The sequence below is a fragment of the Mixophyes fleayi genome, chromosome 2 (genome assembly GCF_038048845.1).
Source record: "Mixophyes fleayi isolate aMixFle1 chromosome 2, aMixFle1.hap1, whole genome shotgun sequence".
NCBI classification, from domain to species: domain Eukaryota; kingdom Metazoa; phylum Chordata; class Amphibia; order Anura; family Limnodynastidae; genus Mixophyes; species Mixophyes fleayi.
The window spans coordinates 83,846,297-83,865,174 of NC_134403.1; the positions used below are offsets into that span (position 1 = coordinate 83,846,297).

General features: G+C 39.3%; 1 protein-coding gene across 2 annotated transcripts in view; it reads left to right on the forward strand.

The window, feature by feature from the left end:
- MYO1A (myosin IA) overlaps nucleotides 1-16,437 on the forward strand; it is a 74,995-nt gene extending 58,558 nt beyond the window's left edge. Inside the window, exons 20-29 of one of the 2 annotated variants that reach the window (XM_075199410.1) lie at nucleotides 307-456; nucleotides 2,251-2,319; nucleotides 2,436-2,522; nucleotides 3,642-3,716; nucleotides 3,977-4,111; nucleotides 7,470-7,576; nucleotides 7,976-8,108; nucleotides 11,709-11,858; nucleotides 14,141-14,274; nucleotides 15,332-16,437. In XM_075199410.1, coding sequence (XP_075055511.1) covers nucleotides 307-456; nucleotides 2,251-2,319; nucleotides 2,436-2,522; nucleotides 3,642-3,716; nucleotides 3,977-4,111; nucleotides 7,470-7,576; nucleotides 7,976-8,108; nucleotides 11,709-11,858; nucleotides 14,141-14,274; nucleotides 15,332-15,452 — 1,161 coding nt within the window. In that variant the 3' untranslated portion in view covers nucleotides 15,453-16,437. The remainder of the gene's footprint in view (nucleotides 1-306; nucleotides 457-2,250; nucleotides 2,320-2,435; nucleotides 2,523-3,641; nucleotides 3,717-3,976; nucleotides 4,112-7,469; nucleotides 7,577-7,975; nucleotides 8,109-11,708; nucleotides 11,859-14,140; nucleotides 14,275-15,331) is intronic. The other variant, XM_075199411.1, reaches the window with a different exon arrangement.
- Nucleotides 16,438-18,878: the final 2,441 nt, after the last annotated feature.

Here is an 18,878-nt window from a genome sequence, read left to right on the forward strand (position 1 = left end):
CACAGCTATTTTGCTGATCACAACAATCTACAGGCACAGACTGTGTACATGTAACCATTGAGCACAGCGATGGAAGTGTAGGCAATGTTCATTATTTACAAGTTTATTTTTTGTTATTTTTATCTTAAATAATGTCTACTATACTCATCATTTCTATAGGCCACAATTCTAACACAAACTAACAGTACCTCCCTCACAATAGTGCTCATTTCTATTCTTCATAACATGTGCTGATCAACGCCATTCCTATTACTGAGTGTATTACTGTGTGTATTACTATGTAACATTCAATGCTTTTGCTTTTAGCTTTTTGACTTGGAGGAGAAACGCAAGAATAAATTAAATGAACTGGCCACCCTCATACAAAAGATATTTCGTGGATGGAGGCTCCGAACTCATTATTTGCTCATGCGCAAGAGCCAGATTGTCATTTCTGCATTTTACCGGGGCCATGCAGTAAGTTTCAGAATCTTTTAAATACATTTCTGATAATTCAGTACCTTTTGGCTAAAGAATGATTCATAACCATTACTGGATACTTCCTACACAAAATTGACCCTAAAATAATGTACAACATAAAACCTTATAGCATTAGCATATTGAACTCAAAAAGAATGTCTCACAATGGTATAATATAGAATGCTACATACCGTGGTTCTCTGAGGACACCAATGGGCCAGTGATGCTATCATCTTGGATATTACCCCATGACAATTTTAAGGGATTGTAAGGAAATGCTGCTTTGTTTCTATCTAAGGAGACCTATTTATTAAGCCATAAACCATGCAGAAAATACCTTTTCCACGTGGTTTAGGCATTTTTAAGTTAATTGGCTATCTAACACAAGCTAACACAGGAGATATCATGGATATCTCCTGCATTAGGCTAAGTTTTGCATTAAACTGCAGTCCCCATAATTGTAAATGGGGACTGGAGACGGGCAATTTAACAAGCTCCAAAAAGTCTAGCTTTCCAGAGCTTGAAGATGGCATTAGCCATTCTACCCTATGGGAAGAGAATTGAGGGATCTTCTTATCCTTCACCTCAGCCTTCCTGCTCTCCCCTCTGGTTACTATCGCAAAGTGGCTTTGCGCATGCTCGATCTTAGATCACGCATGTGCAAAGCCACTTTGTGATAGTAACCAGAGAGGAGAGACAGACTACCACAATTTAAAGGTAAATAAAGTCATCGCCGGAAGAGCCTCCTATTAGATGCACTGTCTCAGGATTATATTTTAATAAGTGGAGCAGAAAAGTCATCTGTCATTGTTACGATGACAGATGATAATTAACAGGGCAAAACCCATTAATTATTGAATCGGCCCATAACGGAGCATAAAAATTGCAAGATTTTTTTTAATACAGTACAAAGGCAGTATCTGAAAAGTGATTGTCTAAATTGTGATAGATCCTCTGATTTAGAATTGCATGTAAGTACATTTGTGCATGTGCACAACTTGTGCCCATATTTAGAGTTATATATCTTGCAATCCCCAAAACATGGGTTTTATAATAAGTTTACAAGTATATAAATAAGTGCCGTATAGTAAGGGTGTGCTAGTTAAAGCACGCCCCTTTGAGATATGTCCCATTTTTAGTTACCCAAATCTTGAAACACTTTACTTACAAGATGTCAGTGATGCACCTACATAAACCGGGCTAGCATCTAGGCTCTGTACACATCAACATGCTAGGGTTAAAGTTGCACATATCTTACAATTTCAACATTCTGATGTTGAAACGTGTAAAGATGCATTTTTGCTCATATGTATATGGGGCAAATATATACAATAATACACAGCTGAAATCAATTCCTGGGGCAAAGTCAACTCCAACATTGATGGGTCCACAACCATTATAAAATATTATATCCCTCCCTAAAGCACTCTATATCACATGTTAATATACAGAAGTAATTATATCTCTTCTGTTTACATTCATGTTAACTTGGTCTACACGATCCATTAAAAGATTTAAATTACAAATTTAAAACTGTCTGAAAGTTAAACTGATTATGTTATTCCATATATTACCTTTATTTTAGGAAAAATATTTCCCCAACAAAATACATCTTAATATATAGAGCTGCAGTATTGTAAAACTAAAACTAACTGAAACCCACAGCCAAGATAGATAGATAGATAGATAAACATTGTATAAAACAATTTGTGAAGTGACAGACTACGCAAAACACCGAAATTTTATTCCTCAAATTGAGCCATTCATTTACAGTATGTCTGTTATTTACAGCAAAAGAAACAATACAATAACATGAAGATCTCTGCCTTACTTTTGCAAGCATATATCCGAGGCTGGAAGGTAAGTGACTAATTGTGCCCAATTATTGATTTTATTTAAAATTCTTTTAATGCATATTATAATTATTGTGTGTCCTCTGTGGCTTACACATTTGATTACTGTTAATTTGATTCTAGGCACGTGTGTTGGTGAGCCGTATGAAACATGCAAACCGTCAGGCGGAAGCATCGTCTACTATTTGTGCTTATTGGAAAGGGTACAAGGTAACTCTGCCCTGCTAATCAACCTCAATATACTGGAGGACAATAATGATGCAGAACGATCTAAATTCCTAAGGAAGGAAATGTGTATTCAAAATGTGTAGTGTTTGTTATATAATATATATGTCTGTTGCATAAAACACCATCACTTGTAAAGTGATTTGAAGGCCGTTTGTATGTCATTGGACATAGGCTGTTGCAACAATATGTACAATATGTACTGTAGTCCAAATTGTACAGAAAGGACTGCATCGCTTCCAGGCATTTTACTCTTTACTACACCACTTGCACATGGTGGGAGAGCAGCAGCAGAATTATATTGTACATACCATTATTCATTATGTTCCACTGTACAGATCTATAGATATTATATATGAGCCAAAATGTGTGTTTTTATAGTTAGTGATATCATGTAGTTATATTAAAATGAAAAAAAGCAAAGTTCAATTTTCACTTTTTATTTTGATTCTTTTTTAATTGGGCTAAGTTTAGTCTATAAAAGTAACAGATTCCCCTACATTACCAACATGAGGCTGTTATTACTGCTAGAGATGCTCTAATTAATTAAACCGGTTGGAAATTATATTGAACTTGGCTTGTTCAAAAAGGTATGGAAGAGGAAGGAAAGTAAAGAAGGCATACTGGGTAGACAAATCGGTTGCTTTATTTCAATAAATTGTATGTTTCTTGAACATAGTCCCATAATTATACATTTAGGGCCTCATGTGGAGTCGTATGCACAAAACGCTTAAAATACGCTCTGCAAAGATAGCATTGTAATTATGTATTTACGTAAATTTGTTGTCTGTATTTATATAATTTTGTCACTTTTCTACTTCTGTTATTTTGTCCTTTTGCTGTGTGTACTAACCCTTTACATACGGCGCAGTGGAACCCCTGATGCATCCTATAAATATTAAAAAAAAATAAAAAATTAAAATAATAACCAAATATTAACTATGGCTATTGCCGTTGCTGAGAAAAGAGGAAGGTTTACAATACGTGATTTAGGCTAAAGAAATACTTATAATAAAGGGGGTAAACAAAAGCACATGTAAAGTCCTTTGATTGGACATAAAATAAATGGCAGGCAAACGATATTAACACAAAGAATTTTTACAGGTCAGAAAGGAATACAGGAAACAATTCCGTTCTTCTGCATCAAAGACAGTGGCCAACTTCGTCTACCGGAGACTTGTGAGTCCTGTGTTTGCTAAGTTAATTGAGGTGGTTTAAACAGTGTAGAAAGATAAAATTTTAGATAAATGTAATTTATAATCTTTTACATGTCCTTTATATTAAATACATAGTTTGGTATTGGTGACTTCCTTGTATGTTTGTAGTAAGTTTGTCACATAAAGTAGGCGTTATTGTAGTAGGGAATATTTTTTATAGGCATGTAACCTTGTGGATAGTATACATGTGCTTGATATTTTGTACTTCTTTTTATCCCCCAGATTCAACAATACTTTTTGGGACTGAAGAAAAATCTTCCATCTATGTCCCCCACAAACAAAACATGGACACCTCCTAAATATAAGTTCCTTTTAACTACAAGTCAAGAACTAATGAGGATATTCCAGCACTGGAAGGTTAGATATTAAAATATCTTAATAACAAAATCTTTCTTTTCCCTCAATATTTTTTTGGGCTAAAGACAAGCAATGCCTTCTTCAGCTCTCATCTGTTGTGTATGTCTGGTTGTAAGTACTCAGAAAAACAATAACAGAATGACAGCCTGCAGCTAGCAAATGTTACATGTTGAAGTGTATAACGTAGACAGGGCTGCCGACAGTAACAGGCAGACTAGGAGGCTATGGCTCCTCGGCCAATAATAAGATATTGAACTGCAGTCATTTTGCCCAGCCTTTAATGTGGCTCAGCTGGGGTCATGGATGGGGCCGCAGGACTATCTGCCCTAACCATATGCTGCAATGGCTGTGCCCCAAAAGCAGGCTCAATCCCGGGTACTTTGTACCAGCACAAACCATATATTGGCACCCTCAGCACAGATCGTTCAAAACACACATAGATATGAAGAAGAGTTCAGAAATTTATTTACTTTATTGTATTAAGCACAGGTGTTCATATTTTGTGTACTATTGTATATGTACATCCATACTCCATAAATTCTACAAATGTCCAAAGTAGCAAACATAGATATATACAGCTCAGAAGTGGCGTACCTGTGGCGCAGGCTGGAATTTATACCCCCTAATTGTCTTCCACCTCTCTTCCCCCACACACCTGTATCTGTCAAATAATCGTGGGAGTCCACACTCCAGAAGATTGCAAGAACACCAAGCTGACATCACTACTATCATATGTTGGTAACAGGGAATTGGCCTTGTATATGCAGGAACTTTGTGCCAGAGAGTTAAGTGTAAAAACAGAAACCACTTGGAGGTCACTGACTATAATGAAAACAATATTATATTTATATTTTTCTTTATTGAAACATAGTATAGAATGCAGTATACAAATATGTTGTATTTGCCTGTTTTACTGGTTGCAAATGGCTATGGGTAAGTTCATTGTGTCTACAAAAGCCTTGCACAGTATAATTTGCCCTTTAAGGTTAGTTGTCCTAACTACAGCTTTCAAAGCTACAAACACACTATTATCTAGGTATTGCTAACAAAGTTATGTATTAGTATTCTGTAGGACATTAATATGGTACCAATTGACAGTGATGTAGAAAGACTGCAAATATAACAACTGCAACTTTAACTTGCTTTCCATCAATAAAATAGAAAAATGATAAAATTATAGCAGCATCGTATCTACACAAAACAGACTATAACTATACCTTCCTATTCTTTATAAACTCATTGATTCTAATGCATGCATGAAGGATCAAATCCATTATATTTATCATGTCATATGAGAATATATTTACTGACATATCATTCATAGTGGTTCCAGAAAGGGGTAACACGTAGAGAAAAGCCAGTATGGCAGTGAGAAGATGATCACATATTGCTGCTATCAACCTTTGTGTGGTCATCTTTCAACCATTATAACAGGCCCCAGTGATGCTGGAAGAGATCTTGCTTCTCAGTCCGAGCGCTGAACGTCCAGATCTCGTCCAATTTGACCATTTCTGTGGCCAAATGCACTCTCTGTCACTCAGTGCTCAGGGTGAATAGCAGGATTGTAAGGTCTGTGGTCAGGGCCGGATTAAGGGAATGGAGGCCCCTGGGCTAAGGGGGCCTCCATTCCCCTGTGAAGCCCCCCCCCCCGTGATCGGAGCTGATTGCGCCCCCCCCCACGTGGTCGGAGCTGCCCGAGCTGCCCGCGCGCCCCCCACCCCACCGGCACTTACCTCCTTCCCCGGCGCGCTGTGCTCTCTTTACTGAGGAGATCTCGTGAGAGTGAGACTCACGAGATCTCCTCAGTAAGGAGACTACAGCGTGCCGGAGAAGGACTACAGGGAATGTGCTCAGCAGCACTGATCGCGCGGGGTGGCGCCCCCGCCCCCGACCGATCGATACTGCTGCTGAGCACTTTCAAGGGCCCCCTGGATGCCATAGGCCCCTGGGCTGTAGCCCAGTTAGCCCTATGGTTAATCCGGCCCTGTCTGTGGTCAGCTTAAAATATATCGGGAACAATTCAGAATTCTGCAAATTCCTAGAAAGTCTTGTAAACTAATAATCTGCAAATTATAAACAAAACAATTGAAGAGAAATCTGTGACAGGATGGACCACCTATGCCACCCTGTCCATTGTTGCTGGGAACTGGCTCGGTTTACTTTGCCACCATTCCCTTTCTTTATCCCAAATGCACCCTCTAAATGCAGTAGGTGGGGCTTACAAATGCTGCCCCCACTGGACTCCTTACCGGCATCCAGTACCGGGTTCCTTCTGGGTAACTGTCACAGCTAGGGTACCCCCTCACTGGTACACCTGGGCTGGCACCCCTGACCTTTTACTATGGATTAAAGTGGCTGCGGATGGATCCCCCTTGGCCTATCACACTGGCCAGAGCTGCTGGGTAGCGGGCGGAGCGGTGGTGCTATAAAGCTGGGTCCAAACCTCAAACAGCCGGAAACGGATTAGATTTTGGGTCTAATCTGTAGGTCACAGGATTTTCAGCATGGAAGACGTTTTCAAGCAGGTCTTTGAAGCAAGTGATGTTTATTTGCTGTCACACTGGCTGAAGGTACCAGTGATCAGGTCAGATGGAACAAGAAAGATGATATATTTCATTGTACAAGGGCTCTCTTTTTATACAGTTTTGGACATAGCCTCACAGGGTAAGCCAGCCCCCTGAGGTCTGACTTATTTTTAGTATCGGGATGCAATATGTTTATCCAAACATGGATTTACATGCAATGCAATAATAACAATATTTACACTTATCTGTGATATCTTAAAACTTGCTGTGATTTCCCGCATCTTGTTTTGGACACAGAGGAAATCTAGCAGCAAGTCTAATTAAACCTTCCTGTGCCTTCAGGTGTTTGACACTTACACATCAAAAGGTCTAATTAACATGAATCCTTTCTTCAGACAGTTGCAGAATACACATTTCCCCCACTATATTGCTAACTTGAGAATTCCCAAAGAAAAGTTACAAAACCCCCAAAAAGTCATTTCCCTACCATAAAATACACAAAAGATTTCCTGAACAATTGCTTATTGCATCAGATATATACCTCAGAAATAATGTATTTCCTTTAGCAAAGTTAAAACACAAAACGAATTTCCTCCCCTGGTCTCAGAAATAAAGATATTTCCTTTACCAAAATACACACAATATTAAAAATAAGTACATTTGCAATTATATAAATAAGTGCCATGTGCTATCTCCTTTAAATAAATTTATACCATAAGTTATTTATAAGTGATCCAGTCACAAGACTGTTCTGAAAAGGTTAGCTGGGGGGATAGTACATGTAAACATGTTAAAGTCTTAGCATATATTTGTTACTCTTTCTTTTTGGGCAGTGCAAGAAATACAGACAAGGTCTAACCCCTCAACGCAAGGCTCTCCTTCAAGACAAACTTTGTGCCAGCGAGCTCTTTAGTGGCAAAAAGAAGTCTTATCCAGCAAGGTGAGTTTTTTTCTTTTTAGGAAACACACTAAACTAAATGTGAAATTACAAAGTAGCAAGTAAGTAGCAAAGGAATGAGTGATTTAGTAAAATAAATTCTTTTATTTTTTCTCAAAGCTGAATTTTGAGATGTGAACCCACAGAATGATTGATCCAGTGTTGACAGTGTTGACTTTCTAGATTTGTTTCTGAAATTATTGAAAATTTCTCTTAAATAATTGCTTTGCTTGTTCTGGCATTACTTTTCTTTACTGTGCAATAAACATATTTTTCAGTGTAAACAAAGGCAAAGCATTGCTACTGTACTTCACATTAACATGTTTGATATAAATTGATGCTTCCATCAGGGGGCTACAATAAGGTAGATAAGTAAAAACAAATTTTGTTTTTCATTTTTAGTGTTCCAAGACCATTCCAGGGAGATTATGTTGGTATAACGAGAAACCCCAAATTGCAGAAGCTTGCCACTGCTATTCCTGGAAAGCTAGAGGTAGCTGCCAATGTCCAAAGAATCAGCAAAACTGATGGCAAGGTATGTTCTCCATCTCTACTCTACTCACTATATGCTCTATGGTGCCTTCAGAATACATAAGATAAAAGCTATAATATACAGCTGTCCGCAATCTGGTGACCAGTATATGAAGTAGACCGCATCAATAAACAGTGAAGGTGATAATACAGTGGCTTATATTTGGTAGGGAATCAGGTAGATAGTAAGCATTGAAGGTTCCAGTCTGGGGACTAGTGAGCAAAAAGGAGCTCAATTGGGTGGCTAATGTACAAAGCATGGCTGAGTGTGGAAGCTTGTGAGTAAACCAGACTCCAAACTGGTCACTAGCATAGATAATAGACCCCAATCTGGAGGCTGTATTGAGTACTGATCGGGCCCCACACTCAATGTCACTAGCCAGAAGAGTAAGCTTCTATCAGCCAACTGTATTACTGGCAGATAGAGATCCTTGTTCCTGTCCTGCACTGATATTTAATTGAAAACTGACATTTAGGGCCAATGGAAATGGATAGGAAGTGGAAATCTATCAGCCAATAATGGCAATGGTTGACAGAAGTTATATCTACCGGTCAGTATTTATCTTCTCTTCCTTCCTCGGCCATTACCGCTGTCGCAGTGACAAGATATCTGCCACTCCCACAGGCCCCTTCAGTACATGGCAGTTCTCTAAATGACTTTAAAGGGTATAGGGTACAGAAGAGATAGATTGCGGCATACAGTAAATCAACAACTCTCACAATCAAAAGTAATGAACTACCAAGAAGTGACATTTAAATTCACCTTCACCAAGACTACATAGAACAAAAGTGAGTTTCTCTTGAACCCACAAACACTGCAACATGCAACTTTATTTAATGTAGAGATTGCAAAAGGGTCTAGGGGTGTTTAGAAAAAGATTGGGAGAAGGGCCAGGAGGGCAGGGAGAAAGGGTGTGAGGGTTTGCATTTGCCCAGCTGAGAAGGTCAAGTTGGATGGGCAGAATCATTAGCTAATCTGATTATTGAGAGTTGTGCTGAGGGGCTGCATAGTGAGAGAGCCAAGGCCCCCAGGTGCTGGAGAATAAGTGCCGAGTATAATGCAAGATGCTAGTTAGAAATTCAATTCAGCAAGTTTTCCAAACACAATCTATATTTGAGGAGAGAGAGGCAGGTTCAGTCTGCTTCCATTGAGCAGCTATTTGAGATCTAGCTGTACTAATAATATGTCAGATTAGTTTTTGAGTGTATGAAACAAGAAGGAAAGAGAGAACAGTAACCTAAATCCCTTCATACTTGCATTTACATGGTGTACATCCTTCCAGAACTGTGCAATTTTGGTGCAGCTCCACCAAATATGGGGCAGAGTGCCCTCCAACTACAGGAATGTCAACAGGTTGAATTGACCAGGGAAATGACATGAAGGTGTGTTGAGACTGAGCAGAAAACAATTTCAAACACACAGCATATTATATTCAAAACATTAATACTATAAAAGACATTTACTTTAATAAAAACAAGTGGTATATAGTAATGTGGTTTTCAAGTTTTCATTTGCTGCAGTTAAAGTTTGAGAGCCCTTAAAAATTCCATGTATTCCTGCATTAGTCTGAAGTAAAATGTGATCTGATATTGTCAGATTCCTAAACATACATAGAAAGAGACAAAAAATATATAAAGTCTGGCGCTAGATAAATATAATAATAAAATAATAATGAACTAAAACAGTGCCTTTGCAATCTGCTGCTTTCAGATTAACATGATACTGAGTCCTGTACTAGTTAAGATCTTGACTTGGTTGCTATAGGCAACATCTCTACTTTTCAAACCCACAGTTTAGTAAATATACCCCCCTTGTCTATTAGTAATGTTTAATATGTATTTTTAATAAATATTTGATATTGTTTGTAAATCAGTGCTTTTAATACTCATTGGTTTATACATAGACTCTGATAAAAAAAAAGGAGCTCAAAAATAATTTTCTTCATGTCTTCACTGAATTTATTGGAAACAATATGTCAACCTTTTGATTTTGGTCATACCACCTTATCGCAGTAGTGACTTAAGCCCAATGTTTTCCTTACCAACTGATCAGTTCTGCATATTGGCCCAAAGGTATTTTGACCCATTCCTCTACAGACTGTTCAACTCATTGATATTTGGTTTGTCTTGCAAGGACTGCTCACTGAAAATCATACCACAACATCTCAACTGTGTTCCGGTAAAACCATTCTGTTGTGGATGTAATTCTGTGTTTAGGATCATTGTGGTGTTACATGACCTATACTTTGTTAAAACTTTGGGTTAAGGATGAATATTCAGACAGAAGTGTGATCCAGATATCTTTCTTTTCTCTATGACTATTTCCCATCTGGCCCCGGAGGCTGCAAAACCAGGATACCATGGACTTATTTTGTTGGATTGTGTCACTATTTATTTTTTTAAATATTGTATTCCTCATTGAAGCCAAAATATGCACTTCCATATGTTCTTCAAATATCCTTCTGGATCATCCAAGTGGTCAGGGGTAAACGTGAGGCAGACAGCAATGATCTTTTTGAATTTTCTTCATGGTTAACCTTAGATCCACATAACTCTTGTTCAGTACCTTTCTGAATTAATAACCAATGACATTAGGTAATGCGAGAGAGGCCTGAAAAATACATCTCCATAAGTATATTATGCCTTTTTCTTAGAATGATTTTGTTGATCTATCCTGGTTAATGTAATGTGTTACATTTTTTTCCATTTGTACACATTTAATTTGACATAGCATTGTTGTGGGGTAAGGTGTGGTTTTGTAACGGCACTTGCTTGAAATCTGGGCATGATTATAGAATAACTGAGTTTTCAGTTGTTGGGTGGAATATTAGAATTTACACCACATTCCGAGTGTAATTACCTGAGCTCCAACATTCATAAGATCCATCAGGTTCACCAATGTCTTGCCGATGCCACTCTCGCTGTTGCTGTCAGCGTATTGTTAGTGAACAACATGCTGACTGTCTGAAAAAAGAGGAGGTCATGTATCTACCTGTCTGACCTAATGTCACTCACTGTTCACTAGTTCTTTGTTAGCGGAGCAGCAAACCTCATGAACACTGGACCCCAGGTAATTCAACTTGTGAGATGGGGTAAAACTTCTGATGTTCCACCAAAGCTAAATTTTCAGTTTTGGGTGAATTTATCCTCTAACTTACACAGACATATGTTGTGAAGAGCAGACTCCGATAGGGACTAGAGCTTATAAGTTTTTTGGGGGACTGAACTGCCCCTGAGACTCAGGTTGGATTGGCAACTCTCTAATCACTAAAAAAAACTGACTGTCCTCGAGGCTTTCATACATTTTACAACAAAGACAGTGGCTATTGAATTAATTTATTTAATAAAAATAAATATATTGTGTATTGTTTAATCCCTTTCTCCCACCCCTGTAGTTGCACGTCTTTATAGAGTAGCATTGCAGACATTTGTGAAAACAGTTTATTCTGACTCTGGAGATGTGACACGGAATAAGTGCAAATTAATATTAATTTTGCGTTTATAGAAGTAAATATACTGCTAATTGTGAGCACTGAACTACTGTAGGTACAGTTCCAGAAATTATGGAAAATCCTGATAAATGTACATGTGTATTTTATTTCAGGGAACAGCCATTATATTTTTACTATCAAAATCTCACTTCGGTCTTGCGGATTCAAAAGGCCAAGTGAAAGCACTTGTGAAAATGGATGAAATTGCCAGTGTTTCTGTTAGCAAGTTCAGCGATGGGCTCTTTCTTATTCAGCTGACTCAGGTATTATTTTTATGCTCTTCAATGGTATAAAAACTGTTTCCATCACTCCTTTTCCTTCAATTAATTGGAAAATGTATCCATTACAAGTAAACACACCTTTCTCTTTAGTTCGGTTGTAAGGATTACCCATAATCAAGTTACAACACTGGCCCTTAACATCAAGCTTGGGCCAGACGCAGAGTTATTATTATCATTATCGTTTATTTGTAGGGCGCCACAAGGTTTCTGCAGCGCCGCACATAGTACAAACAGTAGACTATACAGGGTAGAACAGTACAGAACAATAAACACACAGTACCAGTACTTCAGAAACTCCGGGAGGGCAGATACAGTAGAGACGGAGCAGAAGAACAGGTATGGAGACTGGAGGGAAGAGGGCCCTGCTCATTCGAGCTTACATCCTAAGGGAGGGTAAACAAAGTCAGGCACAAAAGGGAGCCAGTGAATCAAAGGGGAGAGAGATGAGGGGTCAAGGGAGGATGAGCAGAAGAGATGAGAGGTTAAATGGATGGTTGGTAGGCCTTGAGGAACAGGTGAGTTTTAAGTGCCCGTTTGAAGGAGCACAGATTGGGAGAGAGACGGATGGAGCGAGGAAGGTCGTTCCAGTGAAGGGGGGCAGCACGGGAGAAGTCTTGGATTCGAGAGTGGGAAGAGGTGATCAGTGTGGAGGAGAGGCGGCGATCATTGGCTGAGCGCAGGGAGCGGACAGGAGTGTAAATGGAGAGGAGGTTAGAGATATAAGGGGCAGTAGACTGGGAGAGAGCCTTGTAAGTGGTGGTAAGGAGTTTAAAAAGGATTCTGTAGGGGAAGGGGAGCCAGTGTAAGGCGAGACAGAGTGTAGAGGCGGAGGAGGAGCGGCGTTAGAGGAAGATGAGTCTTGCAGCCAAGAGTTGAACGCAACTTTGTGCAATTTAAATCCCAAAAATGCACATGCAAAACTAGTGTATTTTAGCCCATATGCTGAGTCTGATGCATCACAAGACGTGTCCAGCCCTGCATCTGTAGCATATGTGTCAGGTTTATGGCAGGCATACCCATAAATGCATAAACAGAACAAGGTCATACATGCAATAAAACTTTGTAAATATTTGTTTTAATAGCGAAACATACATTTGCTATTATATGAACACAAAATCCTATAGTATATGAACAAGTAATGAAAAAAGCACCCAGCTGCTTCAGAGGTGAACTCACATTCATTCAATCAGAAGCAGTTAGCTAGTGCTAGCAATCACCATTGCAAAGTTGTATTGGTGCAAATAATATGGCTGTAAAATGTGTATCCGTGTCTGCATTCTGGTCTACATCGTCTCACATTACACAAACATGTCCTTCCTGTACTCAGCCTACGTTAGAACGCTCCTTCTCTCCTGTGTTATGCCTCTTCTGGTACAAGCAGGCACAAGTTTGGATGCATGTAACTCTGCATAGGTGTAGGTGCTTGGAGGTTCTTTTGTGGGGATGCACAGAGCGAATTGTCGCAATTTGTGCTATGCAAACGTGCGTACTTCGAAGTCTGTATCAGGCCCATTGTGTCTGGTTTTCTGATTACACTAACGTGCTCATGTTACCTAAACACAGTGGACCTAATTTACCGGTGGTAGTCATCAGAATGACACTGATGCCAGCGACAGCAATAACACCGACAAAATAAATCTGATTTAAAAAAACATAACACTTAGACATTCGTACCCAACCCCTAATTTACGTAGCTGACTTGATGAACTGAGCAAAACACCTGACTTTTGCACCTGTGATCCTTGATGGGCACTCTGAGCACATCAAAGTGCTGCTTATCAGTTTAATAGGAACTTGTGACATCACTGATATAATCACTGAGGCATTACTTGATGCTTGCGTGGAGGCAGCCATTGTGTGAGTTGAACCAATATTCAAATGCAGCCTATTAATTCAGTCATGTCACTGCTTCCTTGTGAATTGATAGACAGTATTCTCATAAATCTTGGATCAGCCACCAGAATGGCTGTTTCCACTGCATGTAGGTGACTTGTGTACTAACATATCCATACATTGTGCTCTTTATAGTCCTGATATATGCTTTGCCCTTGTGATGACTACAGCAGTACAATCATTGTCTTTGTGTGAGTGTTGTGTGAGTGTTTGTCTATATTAGGGAATGTAGACTGTAAGCTCCAATGGAGCTCCAATGGAGCAGGGACTGATGTGAATGAGTTCTCTGTACAGCGCTGCGGAATTAGTGGCGCTATATAAATAAATGGTGATGATGATGATGATGATGATGATGATTCAATGTGTTCCAGACTTCCACGGCTGGAGGAAAGGGGGGAGGTGACATCCTTCTAACCAGTGATAATGTAATAGAAATCCTGAGCAAACTTCACCAATCAACACTGGAAGCAACACAAAGGAAGCTGAACCTTCAAATTACTGATGAGTATGTTTCCATCTCCACTTCTGAGTTACTATCTGTGTATTACAACACAATATATTGGTTGTCTCCAGTAGTGGGAAGGAGTTTTAGCACCAAAGGCAAATATACCCTGTCCTGTCGAAAGTCATTATCTCTACCTATATCTGTTATAGGATGGTCTTGGTGATGTGACACAGTTTATCATACAGAAGAGTGTTTGCCACCCAAGTGTCTAATACTGACATAGACAGTAGCCAGATAGAGCTAGAAAATGGTAAATAGGAAAGGAAATATACCGTAGTGCTTGGGTTGGGAATGTCCCACATTAGGAGGGAGCCATTGGAATTATGACATATATTCTACGAGTGCTACATTCATACAAAGGTGAATAGGGGGATGGAGGGTAGAGTACTTCCATGTTTATTTCTGTAGGCAGAAATCAACCCTTTGTTAACTCCACACGGACATTTTAATGTGAAAATCTACAGGCCAAGTGCCATGCCTGGGTACAAGATATCATTGCAGGGTACACAAAGTATAGTCACACAAGTTAACACCAGATATTTCACTAGCTAAACACACAAGAGTCACAATCATCCTCAGCTAATCACATGGTTCTGAGTATCAACTCCTAAAATAGCTACATATGTGATGGACGGGTGATTCTCATATCTACAACAGCTGTATTTTGTAATGTGCAGACTGAGAATGTGTCTTTGGGACATAATGACACTATTGGGTGACCCCCTAAATTTATTCTGCCAAATGCTAAATCCAGCCCTGAGTAGAAGGCACGAGGGAGAAGCTTCCATCCCTTAGCCCAGACACGTCCTCATAACAAACCATTCCCTTCCCCTTCACCTGCTCTTGTAATCATTGCCAGTTGAACAGAACAGGATTGCATTAATACACAGTAAAGCAACAGAAGTGCTGGATGAAGCCTGAAACATTCTAGAATTCCTATTGCACAATATTGCTTAGTGAAACAGCAACAACTAACACAATTCCTCTATTTGATAAGAAAATATATAATGTCTCTTGAACCCTGTTTAATTCACTTTCATCATTACTGCTGATCCAGGTTTACAGTGAAATTCAAGAAAGATCCTGTGGTTGTTAAATTAATCGAATCAGCTGCCCAAAACGGAAAAGGTCCCGTGTACAAGAAGAAAGGAAGTCAAAGATTGGAAGTCTACATCTAGTGACCAGGAATTTGCTTGAATAAAACTTTCCATCAGGTTTCAGCAGAAGAGAGTGATGAGCTGAGTTAGATAGTTAAAAACGGTTTTAACAGGATGGCTTAGAAAGGTCATGAGGCAAATATAAATATCTACATATTGTCCGCAGGAATCAACAAAGAACTGGTTTCTGGTTCATAAAGGTTTTCCGTATGCTAATTCAGGATTAATTTCTTTCTTGATTTAATATAAACCTATTTCTTACTGCACATAATGACATTAGCAATAAGTTACCCAATTACATGGGTAAGAAAACCCTGTAAAGTTCTGTGGAAATTATGGCCAACTACGTAATGGAAAGATGCCTCATCCTCTTAATTATCACCATACTCTCTTCTGACCGTTAAATAACTTCACTTCATGTATAAATGGATTTTATTTTTTATAAAGTTTCACCTTGCTATGCACAACTCCATGAATCACAAGACGAGGACATTTGACACTGAGAAATACAACTAGATAGAGAAGTTGTAGTTGTTAAATTGATTTAAATCATAAATGAAACAAGTGGAAAAGCAGGTACAGCTCCAAATATAGAAGGCATACAAGTAGAAATGGTTTCAGGTGTTGTTTTATGTTTTGCTGGGCTTTGGGAATTCTTAGCCAGGAACAAATCTTATATTTTATTAAATAATTGTGACGGTGCCTGAAGACAGTATTGAAGGCTATGGAAAGCATATCATTTTCCCTCTCATGTTTTTGTGAATCCACTGTACAACTGTATACAATGTACTGATTTAATTTGAAGTAAAATATGTATTTGAGAAATCTGCTTCTTGAGCAATAAGATTTTGAAGGCGACAATACGTTTCTGGTACCTGAACTCTTGGATGTACAAATTCTCTATAATTCAATACACAGATTTCTAGAGTGAGCTCTTTTTTTTTTTTAAAGGTCCCTTTGAGATTTACAGATTATGGTATTAATAAACATTGAGAGTGGCTCATGAGTGCAATTGCTTTGTTCTTGTGTCTTTTGTTTCAGCAGTTTTTATATTTTTGCCTATATATTATTGTTTACAATAGATTACAGCAATAACTGATAGTTGGTTAAAGAAGGATACACAGGGCCTCATTTAGAGTCGGACGTCTAAAACTTACATGAAAAAGTAGGAGTGGGAGTGTGCCGCTGCTTGGTAGGGTATTACGAGTGGCATGCTACCCCACTCGTAATACCTTACCAAGCAGCGACCAGTTCCTGCAGCTAGCTAGCTAGCTAGTCTTGTTTTGAGGTGTGTTCCGCCTGCGTCTTGATCCGACTAGGGTAGTTTTTGCAGGTAGACGTCCATAGTATCTGAATTATTCACGGTCACACCTACATAACTCCGTGTTCCACCCTTTCCCTCGTACTGACGCAAGCTGTCGCAGTGTACACTTGCGTCTGGAAAGCAGACGGAACTGCAGAGAACTGTTGCTTAATGCGCATGCCCCATCAGTGGAAATGTGCAGGATGCGCCTGAAACGGACTTTGCGTTCGACTCTAAATGAGGCCCAGAGTCAGTAAAACTGTAGTGGGCAATCTTATGGATATGGGTGTGGACGCCGCTTTATATGCAGCTGTGGTACGTCCCCTCTTAGCTGCTGTCACACCATGGCATCTATGTATTAAAATCATGCATTGCCAATCAATATGCATCGCTGCAAATCACAATGATGCATATTTAAGCACTGCTGAATTGTACCATGCCGGAGCTACTCTGGAAGCCCCGATGTTCCCCCTCTAGAACTATTTTTATGATTTACCAGTAGCCTAGCGCTGCTAGTGAATGGAGGTAGTGTTATGAATATGTGCATAGCACTTCCACGGGTGAAAATCCTGAGATTGCGTTACCTTTCTGCAAAATGCACAGCTTCTCAAAGCTTGAAGCATTGCAGACTTCATACTCCCCATATTAATCTAAAAGGACTACATTAAGAAACGTTAAATGGTTTCTCCTGCCAGAAACCCTACATACATTTTGTGATTGCCATTTTATGGAGAAAACTGCTGTTTTCTCTGTATTAATGGCTGATCACACTATAATGCATAGACCCCCATTTGTTCAACATAACATAACTGGCACTTGAACTCTATGAATAGCAAACCAACAGTATGCACAATAGTTTAGAATGAATACAGGACAGAACATGGATACAGGACAATAGCACAATCTGGATTCATAATCCAACCGGCATTCACTCGGAACGCCCGTGTGTACTATATGAATGCTCTTCAATGATTTGTATTTAAAGTGCCAGTTATGCTGCGTTCAACAAACTGTGTACACAGTTTAGATGGGGTGTATTGGGCACATGTGTAGGTGCCCAAAAACAAAATACATTGGAGTGTCGGGAGCTTAAGAGTCAAAAGATTCTCCTGTCAGGAAAATGTAATGGAGCAAAAGATCTCATATAAAAGGTAGATAATGTGTGATGTGTTGATTCCAAACCTTGCTAAACTTCTGTTTGTCTGGAAAAGATATTAGAAAATATCAATAACAGTAACTTATTTATTTCATTTTTAAATTAAATCTGAGTTTACTTTTCTGGTTTTGCTTAATGTTAAATACACCTCCAATCTGTCTTCATCTCCCTACTAATTTAGTGACCAATTAGGCAGATCTTTACTATACTGCTGTTTACTCTTTGGAGACTCATAAAATGCATACATAAAAAAGTGATGTTTTAAGGCCAATAGCTCCCTTCCTTGGAAGGCTGGTACTAGTGAAACCACAAATTAAATTCCACAAATAAAATGTGTATGCCACTTGTAAACTAAAAATCAGAATCAAAACAATCTGCAATAATGTGTGTGATCACCCGCTTCCTCCTGCCTCAGCTTTATATTTCTCAGTAACACAATTATAAAGTAGTATTGTGACAGGATGGACCGCCTATGCCACCCTGTCTGTTGTTGCTGGGAACCGGCTGGGCTTACTTCGCCACCGTCCCCTCCTGCCGCAGTGGGAGGGGCCTGCTGCCACCACTGGGCTCCTTCTATGGCACTCAGAACCACGATCCTTTTGGGTCAGTGACGCTGCCAGCGTATCTCGTTGCTGATGTACCTGGGCTGGTAACGCCGGACCTCTTACTATGGATCTGGGTTGCTGTGAATGGTTCCCCACCTGGCCTATCACATTGACCAGGGCTGCTGGGTAGCAGGCAGAGCAGCGGTACTGGAAACGCTTGGGTCCAAAACCTCAGAGACAGCCGGAGAACGGATTAGATTTAGGTTCTAATCTGTAGATCACAGGAATACAACGATATTGAAGAAGTTTCCAAGCAGGTCTTTGAAGCAAGATATTTATTTGCGCTCACTGATTAGAGGTATCAGTGATCAAGTCAGATGTTGAAATCAGAAGAACACTTACATGTTCACACAGCTCATCTTTTATACAGTTCAGAAATAGTC